The sequence below is a fragment of the Sceloporus occidentalis genome, unplaced genomic scaffold (genome assembly GCF_023333645.1).
Source record: "Sceloporus occidentalis isolate IW3139 unplaced genomic scaffold, rSceOcc1.0.p SCAF_6, whole genome shotgun sequence".
Taxonomy (NCBI): Eukaryota; Metazoa; Chordata; class Lepidosauria; order Squamata; family Phrynosomatidae; genus Sceloporus; species Sceloporus occidentalis.
The window spans coordinates 59,026,866-59,053,372 of record NW_028316986.1 but is presented as its reverse complement, the minus strand read 5'-3'; the positions used below and the strand labels follow the sequence as shown (position 1 = coordinate 59,053,372).

The 26,507-nt window shown below is 42.7% G+C and overlaps 1 protein-coding gene across 1 annotated transcript in view; it reads right to left on the bottom strand.

Annotated features, from left to right (window-relative positions):
- MEMO1 (mediator of cell motility 1) overlaps positions 1 to 26,507 on the bottom strand; it is a 34,635-nt gene that overhangs the window by 1,926 nt on the left and 6,202 nt on the right. Inside the window, exons 2-7 of the mRNA XM_089529789.1 lie at positions 16,622 to 16,703; positions 15,461 to 15,529; positions 14,126 to 14,238; positions 7,373 to 7,484; positions 5,608 to 5,750; positions 1,395 to 1,471 (exon numbers count right to left, since the gene is read on the bottom strand). Of these exons, the coding sequence (XP_089385915.1) occupies positions 1,395 to 1,471; positions 5,608 to 5,750; positions 7,373 to 7,484; positions 14,126 to 14,238; positions 15,461 to 15,529; positions 16,622 to 16,703 (596 nt within the window). The remainder of the gene's footprint in view (positions 1 to 1,394; positions 1,472 to 5,607; positions 5,751 to 7,372; positions 7,485 to 14,125; positions 14,239 to 15,460; positions 15,530 to 16,621; positions 16,704 to 26,507) is intronic.

The window sequence follows — 26,507 nt, the reverse complement described above, 5'->3', positions numbered from 1 at the left end:
AAAGTCTTGAAAATGGAGGACGGTAACTTAGCTTTGATTTCCACAAGTCAATTTGACCTGAAAGATATTTCTTGTCTCTATAATGCTATGACTGTATTTAACCCATATCCATTTCTGTACTCCTGATAATCACAGTTCCCTCTCTGTGGACTCAAATATACCCAAGACATGAAAGTAAAATGCCTCTCAATTCCTGATGGTGTCATCAACATAGCTACTACAATAGTTTGGAATATGTGAAATAATGTGTGGAATCCACATTGCTTCTACCTCATCAGAGATTAGCATGACACAAATAATCTACTTTTGCAAAGTCCTCTGGCACACTGGGGGCTTGAGTACACTTAATAGCTGCTGCGTATACTTAATGGCTGCTACTGAGATCAGGACAAGTATAGCATCTAAAAATGTAACAGTATCAGTACCATATCACAGCGGAAGATACTGTTTTAGTTAAGACCCTAAAAAAAGCTGAATCCTCAAAGCTTCAAGTTCCTTTTAAAGCCCCCCAAAATAATCACAAGGCGTTTCTGGAATCTCCAAAAAGCTCTGCAGCAGCATTTTTGCTCTCTAGTAGGAAGCTGAGCTGGCACTTCCAGCAAGTAAGGTTTATTTGTTCTTTAAATTGAGTAAGCTAAATGATCTCTAGCCTACATAGATGTAAATGAAATACATAAGATAAACCCATGTTGTCCTGAAAGAAGCTTGGATTCTATTAATAATTTAGTCATAAGTTAGAAAAGGTGGGGAGAAGGAGAACAGAAGTGCACTGATGTAGCTGCCTCATGACCTTATGGCTTCTACATAGCAGAACACATTTATCCTCACTAGAGAGCAATAAAGCTTACAACTATTACATGAAAGTGAAATTATTCTAACAGAAAAGCATTTATTTATTTTAAAAATTACTAATTTACAATGTGCCTCTGCTCCAATATTTTCTTAATGGGAGTTTTCCATCCCTTCCCCCACTTGCCTTTAGCCTCTAGATGGATTTCTAGATGTTTGAAACAAAGCCTTTTCTGCGGGAAGTATTTGAAATCACCTTTCCCCCATCCTATTCAACCCAAACTTTAAAAAAAAATCCACTTTACAGTACTTTTCACCTGAACAGAACAACTACTTTCTTGCCCCTTTAAACAACAAGTAGTCCTATCAATTCTTGGTTGACTGGATGGCACCAATTTGTGCTCACTGCAATTACCTATTCTTTGAAATCTCATGAATTAATTTACAACTTACATTAACTCCCTATGGTAAGCCTGGTAACATTATGTTTAGAGCTAACTGTATATTGCAGTACATGGGAAGGCACTTAACAGAGAATATTACAATGCAGTAAAAGTGTTGGTGAAAGGCTAATTAATACTCAGATGCTATGAAATAATACTTACCATTTTATCTAAGTGTTCAATAGACCTATAGATCTCTCCTTGAGACTCATCATAGTAACTGTATCTGAACCTCTGGCCTTTAATAGAAAAAAAACACCAGCAAATTAAAGAGCGAATAACTAAGTATCAAATACACTGTTATGAAACAATCAAGTAAAAAAGTATTTTTCCTGGTACAATTGAAAGGTCTGGTCATAATATATAAAGGCCTATACAAGATTGGTCCAGACTACCTGTAGGATCATATCTCATTGAAGCTTGGACAGGCTTTGAAATCTTCAGGGGAGGATCATGTGATGCTAAATGATTATGAACATCTAAAAGGTTTGTGCTCTTATTATGTGGTAAGCATGGAGCCTGTACAGACAGGCCAAAATAAAGCTGCTTCAGGTCACTTTGGAGGCATGCTGTTTAAATGACACACACATCTTAAGAGGCCAGAAGCTGTGCTCCAGTCCTTAGGATTGGAGTGTGGTTTGGTGTGGCTTCTGGCCTCTTAGGACACATACATCATTTAAACCAGGGGTAGGCAACCTTTTTGAGCCGGAGACCGGGTTGCTGTCCCTCAGACAACTGGGGGGGCCGAAGCCGGGGGTGGAGCTTACACCCTCCGGGGGCAGGGCCGCGTGCCAGGGGCGGAGCTTCCACCCCCGGGAGCCAGGCCTCCTCCTCTTTGCCGGCCCCTGACGGGGCCCCAGGCCCCATCAGAGGCCGGCAAAAAAGCCGGCGGGGGCCGCCAGCGCTGGAGGCCTCCTCCTCTTTGCCGGCCCTTTTGCCATCGCTGGGGCCCTCCAAAAGGACTCCGGCGACGGCAACAGGCCTCCCAGAGGGTCGCTGCCGCTGCTGGAGCCCTCTTGGAGGGCCCCAGCGACGGCAACGAGCCTCCTGGAGGGCCCCAGCAACGGAAACGGGCCTCTTGGAGGGCCCCAGCGAAGGCGACGGGCCTCCCAGAGGGTGGCTGCCACCGCCGGAGTCCTCTTGGAGGGCCCCAGTGAAGGTAACGGGCCTCCCAGAGGCCTGCTGCTGCCATCGGAGCCCTGTTTGAGGGCTCCGGCGGCCGCAACGGGCCTCGGCGATGTCTCGCGTGACATTTCTTGTGGTCGTGCAAGACTTCGCCTCTAGGCCGCCACCATTTTGTTTTACAACATGGCGGGGAAGGTCGCGCAAGACTTCGCCGCCATTTTGAAAAACAAAATGGCGGCCCCCGGGGGTTGCCGACCTGATTTAAACAGTATACCTCCAAAGTGACCCAAAGCAGCTTTATTTTGGCCTGTCTGTACGAGCTCATGGTTAGGAAATGTATGAAGACTGTGAAAAAAGCTGGATGAAATGAACTACCGTACACTAATGTGTGCGTCTAGAAATTTTAGTCCAAAACCTGACCCAAAAAACCTTAGTTGCCTTAATCACAGGTCAATGTAACTCAAATAATTCTTATTTTTTTTAAAAAAGGAACTCTCCCCTGGTGAAAAGCAAGAGTGTAATCTGTCCTGGATTCACTGAGCCCCCCACTCTCTCATCCATCTAGCCTTTAATGTGAACACAAACAGTTATGCCTGCTGTAATTTTGTAAGTTATTTGCCATTGTTTTCCTTTGCTTCCTCCTTTAGATCCTTTGTTACATGTCCCTAAGGTTTACCCTCGACTTGCTCACATCAAAATCCATAATTTTGGCCCCCAAACCTAAACTAGATTTATATGTGAGGTGAACTTATAGTAGAGTATATATGGTAACTAAAAGAGCAACACTAGGAGGTTAATTATTGGTGAGAGTGAGGAAAATGCCAGATAAAGTTAGGATTTGGGTGAATATAGAAGAAGGGAAGGTATGAGTTCTAAAGAGGGAGAGAGAAGATGAGAAAGATATCTCTGTCATGTTTTAAAACACTTTGTAAGCAGTGCATTATACAATAAAACTGTAATTACACATGTTTATATGGTGGAAAATAGAGTGAAATAAGTTGTATTTAATAAAATTATATTAATTGCTAATATAACCATGCTGACAACCTGGTCACTCTATCTATGTTATGAACCTAAATGCTAATAAGAACAGCTTTACACAAAACCCTAGTGGTAGTGGATCCAGTGGGGTTCACTGGTGGCAACCTCAACCTAGGAAAACTGTAGGTAGATGGAAGATGGGATTGCTACAGGTGCTGGTATGCATTGTGATCACCATGGTGGGATCGTAACAATGGATGTCTCAGTACAACCACCTTTTAACCTATGTTTGGTGGGAATGCAAAACATGTTATTCTTGTTAGTTATTGTTGTTGTTTGTCTTCAAATTGTTTCCGACTTATGGTGACCCTAAGACAAATCTATCATAGGGTTTTCTTGGCAAGATTTGTTCAGAGGAGGTTTGCCATTGCCTTTCCCTGTGGCTGGGAGCGCGTGACTTGCCCAGATCACCCAGTGGGTTTCATCAGCAAGTGGGAAATTGAACCCTGGTCTCCAGAGTCTCATGTTGGTTACCCCCCTTCCCCCAGTTTTCAAAATCCCTAGCAAGGAAGCCTAAACTGCACCTGACCCAAATTATCCTTCTGCCAGCAAATAAAAACTTTTTATTCAACCATGTTTTGGCAGCTATTGAGGATGGGGCTTGTTATTCAGCTGGCTGTTGTATCTTTCTTAAGGACATAATTTTAAATTAAATTCAACTGGACCTTAAATTCAGTTTGAAAAAGTTTATCTTGCTTTGATTTAACTGTATTGTTGTATTTAATACTGAAACAAATTTGGCTTCCCATTAGACTGAGGGATTGTGGGTTCTTTGCCATTGTTAGCTAGCCTTTATGTTTGGAGCTTCCTCTCATCACCTTCTGATTACCTGTGCTCCAAACTTGTGAAGATGAACGTATTCTATATAGCCTATTTAATATTTAGAGATTAGGTTATCTCCCCCCTCTCATACAAGCATTTGAAAGACATTTATACCCACGAACAGTATCAGCAGCATATAAGCTAGGTGTAAGTTGTTATTTCCAAACAGTGATCAAAAGTTCTCTGATCTCTTATAATTGAAATACCCACCGCAGAACTCAAGTGCACTTTGCTGTCATCCAAGCTGTTGCATGAAACTAACCTGTGCTTTGCAGCCTGGAAAGTTGTTGCAAAGTACTTGCTCCTGAGTAGACATGCATATACTTGAATTATGTTTGGTAGGAAAAGGTCAAAATTAGCAAGAATGATATTTGGCCCTGCACCGAACCTTTAGCTCCAGCCACTGCTGGGTCAGAACACATGAGACTCTTTCCAAATTGGAATTTGGCCTCTAGGCTTCCTAGAAGCTCCAACTCTACACTACCAATGTTATTTTTTTAAAGGAACTGTTTATTTTAAATTTGCAAAAGAGATATTATTTATTTCTCTTATCTGCAGAAGTACTATGTACAAGGTAGAAAGACAGTGATTTTTTTTCAAACTGTTTGTAGCCACTGACATTTTAAAAAAATGTTCCCACCCTGCTTTACCCCATGGCAGCATTGATAAGAGGAGCCTATAGTAAGAATCTGGGAAAGAATCCAGAAAAAAAACTAGTTCACAGGTGCATGACCTTTTGCTGACTTTGCAATTCTAATCTGAGTAGAGAATGACAAATATGGACAAGAATTCTCCAATATAGATCTGTGATGCAAAATTTGGGGGAAAAAAAAACCTTTATGAATCTTTAACACTCTTAATAGCAATAGCCAGTACATTTCTATACCGTCTATCAGTGCACTTAAGCACTCCCTAAGCAGTTTGCAATGTGTAAGCTAATTGCCCCTAACAAGCTGGGTACTCATTTTAGCAGCCTATGGAAGGCTCGAAGACTGAATGGACCTTGGAGCCCTGCCTGGGGTCGAATTCATAATCTTGTGGCTGTGAATGGCTGCAGTACCGGCATTTAACTACTGCGCCATCAAGGTTCCTCTTAAATAATTGGTTGTATAGAAAAAATATATCATCATACTGACAGCACATTCCCTTTGGACAACAACTTTAGTTCTTAAGACCCAATGTACTAATTTACTCTCTTAAATGTTGCAATCTTATCTTTGTCACTACTGACACACTACACAAATGTATGAAACTATCTAACTTGGCTTCAATTTTTCTGAACAGGTTTGTCAAACATACAGTATTCTAATATTAAGTGATATTTCTGTGAATATGTGCAGACATATATATAATTGGGGGTCACAACTATTAACATGATTTAACTTACCCCAATGGCAGAAGTCAGATGAAACCACAAAGAGATTACAAGGATCTGCTAAATATTTGCTGAAGAGTTTTCCAAATTCCTGTTCTTTTGTCTCACTCAGTGCTCCAACCAATACAGGAACAATGGTAAACTCATCCTTATGGCTTAGGAAGGGGAAAAAAGAAGCTGATATTTATAAAGATCCAGGACATATTTAGTGCCCTGCTAAATGTTATCCTTGCCCTTCTATTTGTGTTCTTCCCATATGCCAAATTTCACTTCTGTAGACCTCCCATCAGTTGGCAATTCAGAATTTCTACCTTTTTACAAACAAAACAAAATTCAAGTGATATTTTATAAAACAGTAGTTTGATTGGTCATTATGCTCCCCACCAAACATTTTTTAAAGTTTGTGGTAGTATGAATGTTAGCCTTAAAAAACCAAAACTTATGAAATACATGACCAAGCCAGGTTATTTTCTGAATACAACAACACACTTATACTATCAATTATGTCACAGTGAAAGGAAATACTTTAATTAATAACTTCATTATTCTATATTAGGAAAACAGTGTGTGTTATTATCTAATAGCGTAATAAGAATACTTGTTTGTTGTTACCCACCTCAATCCAATACAGGGAGAGGTGGGATACAAATAATAATAATAATAATTATTATTATTATTACTTCAATTACTGAGGCAGTACAAGACTACAAGGCAATACACTGCAGGCAGAAACACAGTCAAAACGTTTAGTATCAGGACTAGAATGATCTGTATTTAATAGATTACTTTTCCCAAAAGCCCTTTTGTACCAAGCAGAATACTTTTATTTAAAGCCCTCCCCCCACCCCCCCGGTCTCATTCACACACACTGTAACCGCTACTTGGGAAGATAAAAGGTTTAGCAAGATTTGTGTTCCTTACAATAGAAATAAGATTTGTGAAATAGAACAAGGTGCCATCCTGATTTCTGTCTACTGCTCAAACCATTGAAGGATATGGAATTCCCATGATGAAAATGATGGGTGGCATGATAGGGTGTGATCTAAAGAGCTATGCTGTTTTTATCTTCTATTGAGATTTTATGTGGAGAGTTTTTACTCTGATTTATTTTTCCTATCCTTTTCAAATCCTGCTTCATTTGTTTTGTTTTATTTTAAAATATATCCAGTTGGTGGAATTTTTACTGAGTTTGTTTATACATACCTATCCCTCTAAATTGTACAGCAAAGGAGAAAGAGCTACAGGTAGACTAATCAGCTGAAAGAAAGTCAAGTAGACTATGGCCCCATACAGACAGGCCATAATAAAGCTACATCAGGTAACTTTGGAGGTATGCTATTTAAATGATGCATGCGTCCTAAGAGTCTGGAAGCTGCACCAAAGCCACGATCCAATCCTAAGGACTGGAGTGCAGCTTTGGCGCAGCTTCTGGACTCTTAGGATGCATGCATCATTTAAACAGCATACCTGCAAAGTGACCTAAAGCAGCTTTATTTTGGCCTGTCTGTATGGGGCCTATAAAGCTCCATGTTCTACCAGAAATTCTGCACTTCTCATTTCTATTTTTTAACCTCTACCTCTCCCTTTTTTCTAAAAGTCTCAATCACAGCCTTAACTCCTTTTATTGAGTTTTTATGCATTCAAATCTCAAAGATACTGATCCAACATATTCTGAATGAGAGGGGGACATACATACAGAATCCAGTGCTCAAAATTATACAGATATTATAATCAAGAGATGCAAATTCTACAAAAGATGCAGCTTTCTAATAAATACCTTTCCATGGCTTTAGCAGTATAAGGCAAATGCATTTCGATACTGTGTTCATCTTCATCTGTTTGCAGAGACATGCGTTCAAACATTCCAGTCTTCCACAGTTCTGCATAAACTGAGAAGTTTCAAATACATTAGCTTAAGAACAGTAGATACAAAACCAGAATGCCAATTTTTCTAATGCTTTGTTACACAGCATTTAACCCAATTCAGTGTATCAAAACAACTGAATGTTGCATATGTTGAGCTGTATCTTTTACTTGAGAAACAAATAAGTTTACATATGGAGACCAATATTAACATTATACAGAGGCTTACTCCCAAAATAATAAGCCTACTGAAGAATACTTGCTTATGGCAAGAACTCCTACTAATATGTCCACATGGTAGAAAAACATTCCCTCTATACTACTTAAACTACAAAGATGCATCTGTCTTTCAGGTAAAATATTATAAAAAGGTATCTGTTGTTGTTGTGTGATTTCACGTCATTTCTGATTTATGATGACCCAAAGGCAAACCTATCATGGGGTTTTCTCAGCAAGATTTGTTCAGAAGGGGTCTGCCTTTGTCTTCCTCTGAGCCTGAGAGAGTGTGACTTGCCGAAGGTCACTCAGTGAGTTTACTTGGCCAAGCAGGGATTCAAACCCTGGCCTCCAGATTTGTAGTCCACTGCTCAAACCACCAAACCATGCTTGCTCTCCTCAAAAAAGACACCTAATGCAACTAAAACATCAGAACACCCATTTTTCTTTCAATAATTTCTTTCAGTCAGTCACAAATGGTAGTGTTTTACAGATCAGACTTTGAGTTCTTGTCGGTTTTGATAGTGTAACTGCTGAAAATGATAAACCCACAGAGGCTACAGAAACCTTGATATAATTGTGAGCAGTGGTTGCTAGCATCACCAAGTTTCACTGCCCTCGGTTAGCAATCAAGTCCCTTTAGTTCCCAGAGTGGTAAGATGCCAAACCATGATGAAAACATGCAAATGAATGTTTTTACTCAGATAAAAGCTAGGCCCCTACACAGTGTCTAGGCTTTCAGAAGTTGGTGAAAGCCCAACAAACTAACAGAAGCATTCCAATTAACTTCTTCACTACTAAAATGCTAAACAGTGCTCTTAATAGTGTGAACTACAAACTCTTTTGGAAAACAATGCAAGAGGTGTTTTTCATTCATTTGTGGAACTTACTCTTCTGGACTAATTCAGCTATGCAGAATTTGAAAAATTGCAGCTCCCAAGCTGATTGCTCAAATGGAAACCAAGAATTCAAAATTGCATCCATCTGGAGTCTTGAACTAATGCTTCATATTTTTTCTGGTTGTATAGGACAGAATTTTGTTGATGGATACCTACAAAACCCATCAAGTACCTACAAAACCAACACACACATACACATACGCACAATGAATTTGAATAGTAATGACGACAAGAGGATTAAAGGTATTGGAGTGCACATGATTAGTTGGATCTACCTCTGAGGGGATTCAGACTATAGATCTGAGGCTGAGGGAAGGTGATGAAGAATAATTTCAGAAGGTTTTCACACCAAACATCTTACAAAATGAGCAGACTGCCTGCATACATTTCTACAGCTGATGTCACCAGTTTCATTTAAGGATACGAATTGCTCTCCATAGCCACAAAGAACAGACAAGGATCTCCATATCCACAGAGAACAGGACATGTGCTCCTTTGAATGGGTCAAAGGCAATGCTGCACCATACCTTTAGACATAAGTTACAGCATATTATTATATGGGGAGGATCAAAGATGATAATGATGACTGGTAATGATGATGTCAGTGCCTCATCTGTGAACCCTTTCTTACTTATGAGTAAAACAACACTGTTTTATCTATAGTTTAAGACTATGCATCAAGCATTGTGAAATATGTCAAAGTTTCCTCTGTATGGACTAGCAGGACACTATCTATTCTGGGTAAGCTAACATGAGCTAACACACCTGAAGATTGTACAAATATTTTAAATCAGTAATTGCAACACACATTACTAAGAACAAAAATGTCCCTCTGACAAAAAAAAAAGTATTGTCTGGGAATACCACAGATATTCCTTGAGCTTTTTAAAAATCATCTCATCTTACATTTGAATGAAAGTCCTGATGTTATTACTGCAGAATCTGATGAAAGGCAGGCAGTGCCAAATGATCTGTCTACTGATATAGCACAAGTGTAGGTATCACATAAAGAAGCAGACAGGAGAGCTGCAGTGCATGCAGTTAAGAACTATGCTGACACCATTTATAATTCCATCTTGACACACAGACATATTTCTTCTGCTGATGCACCATTTTAAGAAAACAAAATAACCTAACATGTGACTGATAGTTCACACTGCAGCATACAGAAAGCTAGTTCTAGCCTACATTTTCTGCAACCAGCTCTCACCATTTCAAGAAGACCAGTATATCCATGCTGTTAACAATTACAGCATCAAATATCATCTCATAACTGCAACTGTAAGAATAGCACACAGCATGGAAAACATATGCACGTCAAGCTCTATCTAATTTGTTACCATGCTGCTCACAGAAATGGCCACTAGACTGACCAAGGAATTTGTCATGAAGATGTAAATGGTGAGCTAGATTTAGCATCCTATAAATATTTATTTTTATGCCATCAGTTGGGAACTGACCTAAATGTTACATTCTTGTGTCTTGTTCCTCTTTAGGTGGAGTCATATATCAGAATCACAGATGCTACCAGACATATGCTATTTCATAAACTGAGGGAATAAAAAATCCTACTCACACCTTGCTGCTACCTACAGAATACTATATGAGAGAGTGCCCATCTTGTGGGTATACAGTTAGTCTGTGAGCTGTGGCTACAAAGAGAGGAGCTATGGTTACAAAGTGATGATCTTTCACGCTTTAATCTGATTCCATTTCTCAGGCTTGTCTTGGATAAAAAAAAGGTCCAAGCAGTTGGATAAACTCAAGAAAGCATAGCATTCAGATACAAGTATACAGGGATAGATTGGGGATTCTGTTAGTGTATTGTCTACCCTACTCCCTAATAGACCCTCGGCCAAGCTCATGAAAATGGTCTCAAAACTGGTGCTGAAATTGCCCAGTTTGATGTTGCACGATTTAAACATCCCACTTGAGACCAGTCTTTCAGGTGCAGCTTGGGAGCTCATGACATCCATGATAATGGTGGGCCTAACCCAAATGGTTTCAGAACCCAGAAATGCAACAGGTCACACTTTTAATGCTGTTTTCAGCTTGGAGCAAACAGGTCTGTCAGTGGAAGTGATTAACACCTCAGAGTTGTCATGAACAGATCATTTTCTGTTCAGAGCTAATGTCACGACTACTATCTGCTTCTGTATGGGTGGTAGACCTATTAAGATGGTCTGCCCTCGAAAGCTAATGGATCCTTTGGGATTCTAGAAAGCCTAGAGGGTTTAGGGCTGGCAGCACAGATGATCCTGCTGGTCAATAGATGGAACCAAGCTCTGACTAGGGCTCCCAAATGTACTCTCCTTGATATACAGTGGACCTTGAGGAGCTGAAACAAAAAGGACAATTGCAGCACAGTGGGTGGAAAACTCAAGACATGATATAAGGAACATCTTTGTTCCTATAAAGTGGCAATATGTGCAGTGAAAAAAACCTTCTTCTCTGCACCTATTTCATTAGCGAATTCCCATCCAGCTGGACTATTCAGGGTGGTGAGAGATTTTTCAAGCACCCTCCCTCTTTAATAAAATTCTACAGCCTTCAGCAGTTTACTGTGATGGTTTTAACAATCACTTCACAGATAAAATCACTCAGATAAGAGATGACTTAGATGCCATCATTATAGCAGGAATTGACAATAGCGTGTCCAGCGACTCTGTGAGTAGAATTACACTGGATCAGTTTCAACAAGTGAGTACCACTGATGTGAACAAACTGCTGGGGCAAGTAAGGAAGTCAATTTGCCCTCTCAATCCCTGACCTCCTTGGCTGGCTAGCTCTTCCAGGGACAAGATGCAATTAGATCTCAATTACAATATATTACTAACATCTCAGAGAGGCAAGTCTCCCATCTTGTTTAAAAGAAGCGATGGTACAACCACTTCTTTTAAAAAAGCCCTTCCTGGACTCCCTGGAATTAAACAACTATCGACCAGTATCAAGTCTCCTTTTCCTGGACAAGGTTATCAAGAGGGCAGATACCTCCCAGGTCCAGGCAGCCTTGGATGATTCAAGTTACCTAGACCCATTTCAAACTGGCTTTAGAGAAGGAGTTAAGACTGCTATGGTCACCTTAGTGGATGATCTTTCCTGAGTGTTAACCTCTTTTGGACCTCTCAGCAGCATTTACCATATATCCATGCTATAAGTCGACCTCATCTAGAAGTGGAGGGTAGGTTTTTGGGCCAAAATTATGGATTGAGGGTAAAACTTGTAGGCTCCTTCGGTGTGTGTATGTGCGCATGTGGCAAGAGAGCCTCTAACAGGTTTTTTGCTTCAGCGTTTCAGCTTTTGTTTCATCCTTTACTCCCCAGACAGTGGGCGGGGGAAGGACTATGCTTGTTTGTTTAAAAGCAATCAGTCTCCCAGGACTCTTTTTGCTTGGTGAAAGAGAAATAAACAGGTATGTAGACTGCATGGGGAAATCTGAAAGATCTGCTATCACATTATTATACTTCCCCCTAAATACGTCAACCTGGGATTTTGGGGTCAATTTTTGGACATAATTTACTGAATTTATAGACAAGCATATACATAATGCCATTGACCATGGTAACTTTCTAGAACACCTGGGGAACTAAGGAATCAGAAGCACTATGCTTCAGTGCTTCTGGTCCTATCTCTCAGGCAGGTTCCAGATGGTGGTGCTTGGGGATAGATGCTCCTCAAAAAAGGAGCTATTATATGGCATACCCCAGGGTATCATTCTATTCCCAATGCTATTCAACATCTACATAAAACCGCTGGGAGGAATCAGCCGGAGTCATGGGGAGGGTGCTATTGGTATGTTGATGACACCAAATATATTTCGCCATGTCTCTAAAACCAGCCTCAGCTAATCTTCTAAATGAATGCCTAGAGGAGGTAATGGGTTGGATGAGGAAAATGAACTGAAGCCTAATTCAGACAAGACAGAGGTGCTTATTGTCAAGAGTCCTAACCTAGTTTTGGGGGTTTGTCAACCAGTCCTGGATAGTGTTATACTCCTCCTGAAAGACTGTGTTTGCAGCGTGGGAGCGTTTTTGGATTCATCACTCCAAATGACAGCTCAGAAAGATGTTACAGATAGGACTGCTTATTATCAGCTCCACCTGTTATGCCAGCTGTGCCTCTTCCTAGAGCGGGGAGAACTAAAGATGGTAAGGCATGTGTTGGTAACCTCAAGGCTAGACTTTTGCAATGTGCTATACATTGAGCCAATATGTACCACGTTTGGAAACCTTAATTAGTTCAAAACACAGCACCCACACTGGTTAATGGTATATCCAGGAGTGATCATAAACCAGTATTAAAATCACTCAATTGGCTGTTGATTAGTTTCTTGTCAAGGTACAAAATGTTGGTTAATACCTTTAAAGCACTACATGGTTTGAGTCCAGATTACCCACAGAATCACCTCCACCTGTATAATCTGCCCCATACAGGTCCACTTTGAGACATTTACCTCAGTTAGCCCTGACTAAGTTAGCAACTGTCACCCAAAGGACTTTCTCTGCAGCTGCCCCTAGACTGAAGAATGCCCTGCTGAAAGAAATTTCAATCTAGCATCTATAACAGAAGCATATGTACAATGGGCCCTTGGTATCTAATGGTGTTTGGTTCCAGGACCACCCCTCCCCCATCAACCTGGATATCAAAATCTGTGGATGTTCATCCCATTAAATACAATGGTATACTAAAATGGTATCCCTTTTATAAAATGGCAAAATCAAGATTCGTCCACATAACTGTGGATGTTTGAATATGTGGACAAAGATACGGAGAGCCAACTGTACAAAAACATTTTCCCTTGCAATAAACTAAACATCTTTATAAATCAATCATTTATTGTATATTTACTTTAAACGAAGGCAACCTGCCATGCCAACCAGACAAAAATGAACTCACACATTTAAAAATATAAACAAGCTGACAGCCCTATGCTTTCAGCCATCATAAAACCAGTAATAAAATTTAGCCAACATAAAGTACCAGAATAAATGCCCAGAATAAACACATTGCTGTGTGTTTCTAGTATGGTAAAAGTCATACCATGAAATTCCAACATCTTACAGAATTAGACAACTCTAAAGAACTGCTAACACAACAGGCTGCATCTGACATTGTTGGACATTTTTCATATCTATTCTAAAATTTTGTAGATAATTAAAACTCCAAAGTCATTTTTGGATTGTTTCTATCAAGCTCCTATATAGACTCAAAGAGAAACCCGCTTGAAAACCAATTTAAATTCTAGACTTCTGACTCAGAAAATGGTGTAACAGTGATTTTCAGATCCAACATGGGCAAACTAATCTAGAATAACTGGTTCCCAAAATTAATGAAAAACACCTCTTGCATTCTATTTTTGGAGACATTAGCCTATGTTAACAGTACTTGCATCTGCATCACAGCCTACATAAATACAGTGAAGATTTTTATGTGAAACATTCAGAGGTAAATCGGCCAAAATGCAAAGCCACAAAGGTAGTAATGAATTAAAAGCTTCCTAAGATTTTGTTTTGTTTTGTACCGCAAGAGTTGTATTCTTTATATACAATTACCCTTTTGATCAATTCGCAGATCATATAGGGGTGTTCTATATATATCCACACTGGAAAGTGCACATCGGGAGAGGGGCACATGATGGGAAGGCCCAAGGATGAAGATTCGCCGTCTAAAAATGATTCATATAAAAGGTGCAATATTAGCTATTGTCTACTCCACAGAAATTTTTTTTCCATTTTTCTAAATAGAGGAGAAAAGCTCTACTATAAGCGTGAATGTTCTTGTGTATAGACACATACCCTTGCCTATGTATTGAGTAAGGACATTTCATACTGAAGGGCAGGGGTGGGAGGGAGAGAAAGGATCAAAGTAGGATGACTTTGAAATATCCCTCATCTTTTTTCATTTTACCTTATAGTGTGATTGGCAGCCATGTACTGAATCATATGGAAAGCCAAGTATGTGAATGAAGATGGCTGAACACAGTTCAAAGCAATTCTGGACACATTCACACAACAAGAGCAACAGCATCTATATGGTTAAAATCACCTAATTTTCACAGGAATGACTTTATATAAGTGTTTATTTGTCTGATATGGATCCCATAAGGTTTCATAACCTATTGGTAAGAACAATGCTGAAGGTGATATAAGAATGAGAAACGAAGCAGGGAGAGAAGAAGGGAATATAAGTGTTACATGTTTTGCTTTTGACACTGAAGATGCATAAAGCATTAAACTGTGGATTGGGAAACTTAAGGGCCCTCCAGAAGTTGTTGGATATCAATTCCCATAATTCCTGACAACTGGACATACCAGCTGGGGCCGATGAAGTTATACACGTAAAGTTCAAAATCTGGAAGGCCACAGATTCCCCAAACCTACATTAGCCCATGTGCATATTTAGCCCATGTGCATATTATCTAAAAAGTATACTTTCCTTAAAATAATCCACCACATTGTTTCAAAATTTGCTCACCATACTAAGGACTAGAGAAAAGTCATACACTATTTCCTATGGGCTGATTTTGAATTTAGCCTTCCTATGGAGTTTCTTTTTCTGTCAAAGGAGATTTCTTTGCAGCTTATCATCCAGAGCCATTTCACATGCTGTTCAAGAAGGGACTCAACCATTAAAAGTTTTTTGGAAGGTTGAAGAGGAAAGAAAGAAATGACAGAATTGTTGCACTGTCCCTTCTCTGTATCAAACCCATTTTTCTTCACACAAGTGCTGAACCCTTTTCTGATAAATCCAGTTTGGTCTCTGCCTGTAAAATAACACCTTTTAGTCTTAAAGCAGATGGGGAATGTGTTGACTACTGGACCTGGTATAGCACCTGTAGAGATCAATATCTGTGGCACTAACTGTAACATTTTTCTCATGCTACTTACGTGATTGAAGGATCCACTTGTTTGTAAGCATGAGCTGCACAAGATCCACAGTAAGTATAACCTGCATGTCTACCAAAAACAGACAGAACAACAGAATTAATTTCAGTGTATAGAGACCATCACTTCATTACTCCCTATACAGACAGATTTATTTATTGACATTAGAAAGAAACTGACAACAGTATACATATAAACCAAACTTGAAAAATGTGACAGCAGAAGGGAAGAGCAACATGCTCAGTTGGTACAGTGAAAACAATGAAACAGCTCAATGTACTTGTGTAACTTTTAGATAGAAGATGCATGCACAATCCTGGTGAGGAACCCTGGCCTACAGGCCTGATCCAACCCACCAAGCCTCTCCATCAAGGCACTTCCTCCTTCTAAAAACCATGAGTAAAGGAAAAATCCTTCAAGAAAAGCAAGAGGGTAGGAGAAGCTTGTTCATTCAGGAATCAGTGTCCTAAATCAATCCCATTACATTTTTGCACCTCTTAGCTCTTTGCTAAGCAGAGAAGTCATGGAGAAGTTTCAACCTCCTCTCTTTAGGATCCTACCCACCAACACCACAGAAAAAACTAAGCAACAGTAAGATGAAAGCCACTCTGCCTGTTCTGTCAGCTAGATGGATTGGCAAGGAAAAGTTTACTATTCTTGCTTCATCAACTGGCATGCTAAGTGCCTCACAGCTCAGCATCTATCTGAACAGTGGACATGTGTGTGAAAGAGTTATAGAAAGTTTAATCCTCTATTCTTTTCTCCACCTTCCACAGAGACACTGTTCAGGAAAAAGCTCACCAGATATTGTATGCATATGAACAAATGAATGTTTACAGGAAGACCAATTAATTCATGCAAATGTTTGAACTTAAATCCCACTGATTTCAATGGAACTAAGTGTAAGGTATTAAAGTATCCAACATATGTAGATTAAAGATTTAAAGTAATGACACCCAAAATACCAGTTGATGAGAGAAACTAAGAGAGATAATATATACCCCCAAAACAAATAAACAAAACAAAAAACCTGGGCTAGAGAAGATTTCAGCCCATTTCCCCTGCAAACATCCAAATGTTTGGGTGTGAATTCTCAACACAACCCTTTTTAAAATACTCAACATGTGTTGATGCTAGAGAAGGGGAGAGAGAGAGAGAACTTACGGTGCAATAATGGCTCTAGCAGGTCTTTTCGTAGATTGTACTTGGGAAAGCCAACCTTCTAGTTGTGCACTCAGCTGAGGTCCTAAACAAAGAGAATTTTTTTTAAATACCCCAACAAACCACATTCAGGATTGCTTCTGTGTCATTTTACTTCTTCATTTTAGCTTGAAAAGCAGCACTCTAAACGGGGCTACATACATCCTTCATCATATATGGAGGGGGCATATCTCCCCCACACTCTTAGCTTTAAGAAAAAAATTAACTTTAAATGATCCCTGTACCCTCTTGGGGCCACTGGGGGATTTTGTGACATTCTTGGCCTGTTAAGGGCCAAGGAGAGGTTTCTATTCCCCAGCAAGACAGTGTACAGAAACCACTCCTGTTTATGAAAAGATTCCCCATAATCCTAAAACACCTCTAGATGGTGGAGGGTATGAACAGGTTGCTCACCTGTAACTGTGTTTCTTCGAGTGGTCATCTGCGAATTCACACAAATGGGTTTATTCTGCGCCTGCGCAGCAATCCTCGGAAACTTCTAGAATCTCCAGGCAGAAAGCAATGTATCTTTCTGCAACTTTTTGGCGGTAGCCCCGCCCACCCATATATAAGGCCCCTGGTGGCCCGCTCCTCTTCAGTTCCGAATGAGCCGCTAATCAGCGCGGCAACAAGCGTTGTCAAATGAGCAGACACTGAGGGGATGGATGGGCGGGTTTGTGTGAATTCGCAGATGACCACTCGAAGAAACACAGTTACAGGTGAGCAACCTGTTCTTCTTCTTCGTGGTCTCTGCGAATCACACAAATGGGTTTAGACTAGCGAGCTGTAGTCTGAGGAGGAGGGAGTGTCAAGATCAAACAGTCACATGACAATAAATATGCAAACCAATACCTGAGTGATTTATTTACAGTAGACAGGTTAGTGCATGGCAGACAGTAACACTGCCCTCCCAAAGGCTGCATCATGCCTGGCCCTTGCGTCCAGCCTATAATGTCTAATGAATGTCAATGGCTGGGACCAGACAGCTGCCTTACACACATCCTCAAGGGGGATCCCGGTCAAAAAAGCTGAGGATGCGGCTACCGCCCTAGTTGCATGGGCTCTAATCCGACCTGGTAGAGGCTTCCCTGCCAGTTCGTAGCAAAGGTGGATGGTGTTGGCCACCCACTTGGAGAACCTCTGCGGTGACACCGGCAGCCCCTTCTTAGCTTCGGAGTAACACACAAAAAGTCTCTCTGAACGCCTGGAAGCAGCAGTCCTGTTCAGATAGAACGCCAGCGCCCTGCGGACATCCAGGGCATGGAGTTGGCGCTCAGAGTCTGTGGTCGGATTGGGAGCCAGAGTCGGCAAAACAATGTCCTGGTTGATGTGAAAGGCAGACACCACCTTAGGCAAGAAAGTGATGTCTGTACGGAGCACCACCTTGTCCTTATGGAAACGAAGGAAGGGTTGGTCCATCCTCAGGGCACACAGTTCACCAGCTCGGCGGGCTGACGTGATGGCTACCAGAAAGGCCGTCTTCCAAGTCAGGAGTCTCAGGTCCGTGGTAGCTAAGGGCTCAAAGGGCTTGGATACCAAATGTGCCAGGACGGTGTCTAGACACCACTGCGGTGTAGGGTCTAGAATCGGTGGATGCAAATTGTTGAATCCCTTAAGGAACCTCTTTATGAGAGGATCCCCAAACAGGGAAGGTTTGTCCTGAAATAGGTAGTGAGATGAAATGGCTGACAGGTAGCACTTGATAGAACTCAAGGAGAGACCTGCGCCTGTTAAAGTCATAAGGAATTCCAGGACTACCGGGATGGAGACACGGGATGGTGGAACGTCCTTTGCTTGTAGAAAGGTTAGGAACCTATCCCATTTGTAGGCATAGGACCTCTGTGTGGATGGTCTTTGTGCTGCCTTAATGATATCCTGTACACCGGATGGAAGTGTCCTCAGGATCGTATCCTCCATGCTACCAATGGGAGAGATTGCATCTCGGGATGGTGGACTTGTCCGTCGTGGAGAGATAGCAGGTCGGGCCGGTGCTCCAAGCGGAGATGGTCTTGCGCTCGTTGTAGGAGCGGAGCAAACCAAGGCTGCCTGGGCCACCACGGGGTTATCAGGATTGCGTCCGTGTGGTCTGCCAACATCTTCGAGAGGACCCGTGTGATCAGAGGAAACGGAGGGAAGGCATACAGGAGGCCCTGAGTCCACTTGAGCTGGAAGGCGTCCCCTTCCGATCTTGGCTCTCTGTACCGTGAGCAAAATCTTGCAGTGTGGGCGTTCAGCCGGGAGGCAAACAGGTCGAGGAGGGGGGTTCCCCAGCGATTGAAGAGTCGGGACACCACCTCTGGATGCAGTCTCCACTCGTGGCAAGTGGAGGGCGACCTGCTGAGATGGTCTGCAAGGTCGTTCTGGTCGCCGGGCAGATGGATGCATTGCAGCAGAATCTTGTGTTCTATACACCATTCCCAAATGCGGATGGTGACTGACAGCAGAGTCCTCGACTTTGTACCACCTTGTTTGTTGAGGTAGTACATGACGGTGGTGTTGTTGGTGAGAAGAAGTACCACCTTGCCCACGAGGACCGACTGAAAGGCTCTGAGTGCTTTCTCCACGGCAAGCATTTCCAGGACGTTGATGTGGAGAGTAGCTTCCGCCGGTGACCATTTGTCCTTTATTGTAAAGTCCAGTGTGTGGGCGCCCCATCCTTGCAGGGAGGCGTCCGTAGTCAGGGAGAGATCTGGCTGAGGGGGTAGAAATGGCATCCCCACACAGACGTTGTCGGATTGGAGCCACCATCGTAGAGACCACTGTACAGTCCTCGGGATGGTGAGCAACTTGGTAGCCGTGTCTCGGACGGGGTCGAAGACGGAGAGAAACCAAGATTGAATGGGTCTGAGGCGCAGTCTGGCCCACGGTGTGACGAAAGTGGTAGAGGCTAGGTGTCCCATGGCGACTTGTACGGCACGGGCCTGAAGGCGTCTTTGACGGAGGCAGGGCTGCAGAGATGTACAGAGGGTTTGGAACCTTGTCTCTGGAAGGAATGCCCTCATCTGTACAGAGTCCAGTGTTGTTCCTATAAAGTCTATTCGATTGGAAGGAGTCAAGTTGGACTTGTCGAAGTTGACCTGTAATCCCAGTGCTTGCAGCAGGGATAGGGTGAATTCGAGTTGCCTGAGTAAGATGTCCTTGGAGGGCGCTGTGAAGAGCCAGTCGTCCAAGTATGGGAAGACTGTGATCCCTCTTTGACGCAGGTACGCCACCACGGGTGCCATGCACTTGGTGAAGACCCTGGGAGCTGTGGAAAGGTCGAAGGGAAGGACCCGGTACCGGTAGGCGTTCTGGCCGACGGCGAAGGCGAGGAACCTCCGGTGGTCCTCCAGGATCGCAATGTGGAAATAGGCATCCCTCAAGTCCAAAGTCACGAACCAGTAGCCTTCTTGCAGGAGTGGTAAAATAGAAGCAAGGGTTACCATCCTGAACCTTTTGTAAATAATAAATTTGTTAAGGGCCCGTAGATCCATTATGGGTCTGAGGCCAGAGTCTCTCTTCGGTACGGTGAAGTATCTAGAGAAAAAACAGCGTTTGAAGCCAGAAGGGGAGACGGGTTCAATGGCGCCTTTGTCCAAAAGAATGCGCACTTCGTCAAGAAGGGTGTCCGAGGGGGCAGTGGAAACAAAAGCTCCAGTTGGTGGGAGCTGGGAAAACTCTAGGGCATAGCCCCTACGGACGATGTTAAGTGCCCAAGAGTCACTGGTAATGGCGGCCCAGGTGTCAAAAAAGGGGCTCAGCCTGTTGGAGATGACGAGGTGCGCCGGAACCCATCAGAATCTCTTTTTGCCCCTGCCGTCCTTCTTCCTATAGCCCTGTTGGTATCTGGGCTGGGAAGATGGACGCCTGTCGGTTGGAGGAGCAGGTGACCGGGAGGATTGGCCTTGAGGCTGAGTGTCCTGATGGTAGGGACGGTCCTGTGGTTGGAAGCGGTAGTGGCCGCCTGGATGCCAGGGGCGCTGACTAGTGTACCTCTGTCGGGGGGACTTGGAAGCGGAGGATGACATACCGTGTTTTCTGGCAGCAGTCTTCATCCTATAACGGAAGCTGAGTTTCTCATCCGTGTCCCGGTGAAACAAGCCAGAGTTGTCAAAGGGCATGTCTTCTATGGCTGCCTTCGCTTGTGGAGTGAGGTCTGAAGACCGGAGCCACGCGTATCGCCTGAGGGCTATGGAGCCAGAGAGGACCTTTGATGCACAGTCCGTCGAGTGCCTCGCGGAGATGATCTGCTGTCCGCCTATCAGGTGGATTTCATTCCTGAGTGCAGACATCATCCGCCTCCTGTCATCCGGCAGGTCAGCGATGGTGGGGTCCATCTTCTCTACGAGGTACTGCACGTAGGCCCCCATGCAGGCCGCGTAGTTAGCCACCTTCAAATCCAGGGCCGCTGAAGCATAAAACTTCTTAGCTAGGCCATCCAGTTTCTTACTGTCCTTGTCGACTGGAGAAGACGAGGACTTTGGGACGAAGGTGGACTGGGCTCCTTCCACGATAGCCGAATTAAGCTTAGGGTGGTTGGAGAGCCAAGAAGGTGCCGAAGGAGTGACCCGATAGAGGTTTTCAATCCTACGGGATGTCGACGGCATGGAGGCCGGTGTGTCCCAGGAGCGTTTGGCAATTTTCTCTAGCGATGGGAGATATGCCAAGGCTGGTGGAGCTGGGGCGGAACCGTGGATCCTTCTCTCCACCGGGTCGAGGGCATCGTCCTCGGGGTGGGCGACTTCTAACTTCAGGGCATCCGCCATCCGGATTACCCTGTCGGCAAAGGGCCTGACGTCGTCTGTAGGGGACGGAACTGCAGGTCCCTCCGGGACGAATGGAGCCTCGTCATCGTCGGAAGGTGACGCAGAGCGTGGAGATCTCGATCTGGATCTTGATGGAGATCTGCTACGCTTCCTGGGTGACAAGTCGGTGGTGTTCAAGTCATCCAGCCCGTGGGAGGCATCAGTGTGGCGACGGTCCCGTGAGCAGTCCCGGATGTTGCGCCGTAGGCGGGACGGATCTACCGGGATAAGATACTGTCCGGTACAGTGATCAAAGACGAGATCTGGGAAGGCATCAAACAGGTCCTGGTCCCGTTCCATTGAGTCTGGACAGTCCGGATCTAAGGCGGCATCCGCCTCAGCCCCTAGTGTGGCCCGATCCTTCCTCGGGGGGGAGCGGGGGCGCTCTGTGTCCCGTCTGGCGGGACGTGGTCTCACCACAGGAGAGGGAGAACGGGGTCTAGCCCTCTGTGGGGATAGGGGAGCATCGGAGTCGTGGAGCTCCCCTTCAGACTCCGAACCCAAGTCCACGATCTGCAGGGCGTCCGCCGGTGTAGAGAGGTGGCTCGCAAGGAGGACCCTGGGTTCCAAGGGTATAATCCGGGAAGACGCCGGTACAGGAGTCGGGGTCTTCGCCGGTTCGGCCACTGGGGATGTAGACGGTGCTGGCCTCGACTCAGGCGGAGGCACTGAGACCCTACTTTGAGGGCCCTTGCGACGGCTCTTGGCTGGCGGAGATGAAGAGTGGGCCCGTTTCTTCTCGTGGTCGGAGCGTTTGTCTCCTCTCTTCTTGGAGGCCCTGGGAGCGTCCGCGTCTCCAGAACCACTGGGCTGGCTCAAAACCTTCTCGTAGAGCACAGCCTTAAGTGTCCGGTCCCTGTTCTTTAGGGCCTGGGCCGACATAGCTTTACAGTGGGGGCAGTTGCCAGGAATATGGGACTCCCCCAAACAAAGGACACATTTTTCATGGCCATCGGCCTTAGGGATTTTCACCCCGCACTTAGTGCACTGCTTGAAAGAGGCCATGGTAATCAAGTCCGTTACCGGTCCGAGGTCAAGCTGAAAGATCACGTAGAAGACAAGCCGATAGGGAAAGTCCGAAGAATGCCAGAGATTCAATTGTGAAAAGAGCAACAAGATGCAAGCGAAGTTCCTCGAGCTGCTCAGTGCGGCGGAATGAAGGAACTGAAGAGGAGCGGGCCACCAGGGGCCTTATATATGGGTGGGTGGGGCTACCGCCAAAAAGTTGCAGAAAGATACATTGCTTTCTGCCTGGAGATTCTAGAAGTTTCCGAGGATTGCTGCGCAGGCGCAGAATAAACCCATTTGTGTGATTCGCAGAGACCACGAAGAAGAAAATCTGATTTGTATGGGCTCTACTTTGCCCACTCTGCTCTGAACAGTACAAATTACTCACAAGACAAACATGTCATGACAGAAAAAATAGGTAATTTTTTAAATTGAAAAGTAAATAATTATACAGCAACTTCTATTACACATTGAAGAACAAGAATATCATGGGTCTCACACTCTGACTGACTCCTCACTTGTTCCATCCATTATAGTTTCTGTAATTTTGATTAGCCAAGAAGCATAACCATAAGAGACAAACATCTGGTACAGATATAATGTTACCCAGCATGTAAAGGACATCGGGAGCACCAGCTGAGCTTGCATGTTGTTCAGCATACTCAGCATTACTGCGAACTAGGGCTTGGAGTTAACACAATACTAAGCAGGCTTAGAAGGGATGGGCAGTGGCTTCCCTTCTCAGGACATTGGCAGTTTTTATACCAGGGTTAAGAAGAAAAGATCAAGCAAAGTCATAGATGGGTTTCTCCATATTTCAGAGTGGGTTTGAGTGTAGTTTCCAGTTGGCTTACAGGAAGGAAGTTTTCTATCTGCACTGTAATCAGGAGAAATTCCTATCTTCCAACTGATCCCTGCAATATTTCAACTTTCTCAAAAGAGTTTCTCCTTAGAAAGATTCCGTGCTACAAACTTTAACAGCACTCTCTTAGAGAGAATTTGCATTCCAGACGGTACCCTCTCCAATGCTTTCACAACACTGTGATGTGTTGCCTGGTACAACTAGTTTCTGTCCAGAGATACTGCTGCCAAGACATTGGGAAAAGGATTGCTTCATTAGCAAACTACTTTAAACTCTATATACATATGAAAGCACACTGCACATAAGGATAATACTGAAAAAAGAAGCAGATGAGGATTGTAAGAAGTGTGAGGGTCCATCAAGAAATACTAACAAGCAAAGTTAAATATGAATTGTTGGAAGCTGTATAAATTATTTGTCAATGGCCCAACCATGACTAATTTATAGATTTATGAATTCAATTAATAAAAATTATCTATATAAATAAAGCATTAATGTCCATCCAAGATTTTATCTGATTTGCCAATCCTTTCTAACCAAGATCTCAGTTCTTTCCCTGCTGTCATAATTCTTGGATCTGGTTTCTAGAAGGGCAGGGGGATTCTCAGACGTTGTTAGTTTATAACTTCTATCACATTATGTTTGGTATGTTCTTTTGTAGACAAAAGCATATAGTATACAGTTGCTTATAAAATGTTCATCACCATAAACACATTGTTCCTTATAGTGTCAAGAGGATTTTGTGGCAAAGACAGACTAACACAAAATGCATAATCCTATGCAGTTTTCTTAGAAGTACCCCCACTATGTTCTATGCAGTTTACTCATTAGCAATTGCTTCCAGGATTACAGTAAAAGCCATTTGTTGAGCAGAGCAATCAGGGGAAATGAAGCGGCAGAAGGAATGAAATGGTGGGCTACCTGTGACTTATTGGACACAAGGTAAGGTATGATCTCCCCACTCATGTAAGATTCTCTGCCGATTTTCCACTCCAATTCTTCTACCTGTCCCTATCTGTTTCAGTGGGGAGGAAACTACCTATTCCATTTTCAATTAACAGAGGGGCTTTGGATCTAAGACCACCAGTAATCTCCCCAGAATGTCCTGTTTTAGCGTCCACCTAAAATCTGCAGCCAAAAATCAGTGAGATTGTGTTGTATTTCAGATCATAATCCAATCAATTTATTCCATACTGCACAAATACAGAAGCCTCTATAGAGGAGTATCATACTGTTTATTGTATTTATTTTAATAAATTGTATACCACACAATAGTTTCTAAGATGCATGGTAAATACCTTTACGAAAGCTATGGCACCACATTCCCAGGCCTAATAACAGAAGGAATTGTTACGGAGGCTTGACTATAACCTCTGGCCTATTTGTGATGAATAAGAACCACTCCCAGGGATCCAGATTGCAAGGCTGCACATTCAAAGGAACTTCCCATGAGGCCCCTGCTGTGTAACAAATGACTAATATAGGTATGTATGGACAGGCAAGCTAGCAAAAAATAGAGGACTCAACTGTACAGCAGTTATTCCTGGACTAGGCAAATGCAGTCCAGAATTACACAAATGAAAGTCCTGAGATTTCATTACCATGCCCTCAACAGAGACATTTCATACCCATATATTTGATGGAGCAGTTCCTTCTTTGTATACTTAATAGCATATGGTGTCATTTCTGCAAACTAGAGACTATTAGCAGTAAGACTGGGGGTAAAAGATTAGCAAGTACCTTCACAAGAAAAGATTCAGCTTTTGGGGTTGGGGATGAGATTCAGAGCACACTATTATGACTGTAAAAAAAATTAAGTCATTCAAGATGCTGCATTTTTACAACCTGATAAAAACTTGTCTGAAAAGGTTCTTATTTCAGTAAATTAACTCAAGTCTCTTCCAATTTCAGTACAAAATGCACAGTGTGCTAGTTCATTTTTACAATACTATACAAACCTGAAAGAAAAAATTCAGCTCAAATTTTAAGCAGTTCAAAATGTAATTCCAGCCAAGAATCATTTACCTCTGCTATTCCACATGGTCCAACTATTTTAATTTTTAGATATAAATTTGATAATTTAACTGTATGCCGGCCTGCCTTCCATCTATTTCACAGAAAATGTACTTTCATAGTAGTCAGTTTTACTGTGTATTTTATTATCCTTGTATGCTTGCTGGAATGTTTCCAATCTAAATTGTTTAAACAAATCCATAAAATACTATTTTGAGGTTCTGGTATACTAGTCAAAACATCCAACGAAGTAGGGCTTGTTCAAATTTCCTGAAGAAAACTTAGTTATCATTGTCATCATCATCAACATTTAGAGCTGTTGTGAGTAGAGTGATCACTGCATTTACTTTGTATAACTTTAAGCTATATATTGTCATGAATTCGATATTTTGCATCCTGTGGACCCTTGGTTTATATCTGAATTTCATTCACCTAATGAACTGATATTTAGTTTATGAAAGCACAGGCCACAACAAATGTGAAACTCTCCAAGGAAACACAAGACTCTCCTGTCAGAACAATATTTGACCTTTCATGTTGTTTTATAGTATGACAGGTAATAAGCAGTTGCTTCACTAAAACTGTCTTGCAAATGAGTTTTCTTGTAAGATCATGTAAGGTTTTTCTGTAAAGTAAGCAGGCAGGTCTAACAAACCTGTTTAGCCAGACTGTTCAGTCTTTCTGTTTCTTTTTTGGTCTTGCTGCCAACTCCCAGGAGTAGGGAATGTTTTATTCTGTAATGTATCCAGCAAATTTGGTAATTTAATTGTACATTGAAGGACTGAACAAATTTTAAATCAATTCCTTTACCAAGCAAAGGCTGTGATTTGTGACACTAGCACTCAAGCAGTTTGCTCAGCACCCAGATTTTATGATGCCATACTATGGAGAGGGAAACAGTATAACTTTCCATTGCTTCAACTATTTGTACCCCTTCTCTCTTGTTCCACATCCAGCAGCTAGCCCAGGACATATGGAAAGCATCTGTATGCTTCACTAATGTGCAGACTCTGTTTTATCCAATTTGCCTTCTGCTTTCAGAAAAAAGACATTTCTGTGGGGGTTTCGGACTATGTGGCCATATTCTGGAAGAGTTTATTCCTGATGTTTCACCAACATTTGTGGCTGACATCTTGTGAAATCTTCAACTTCACAAAAAAGACATTTGCTTTCTACTATGAGG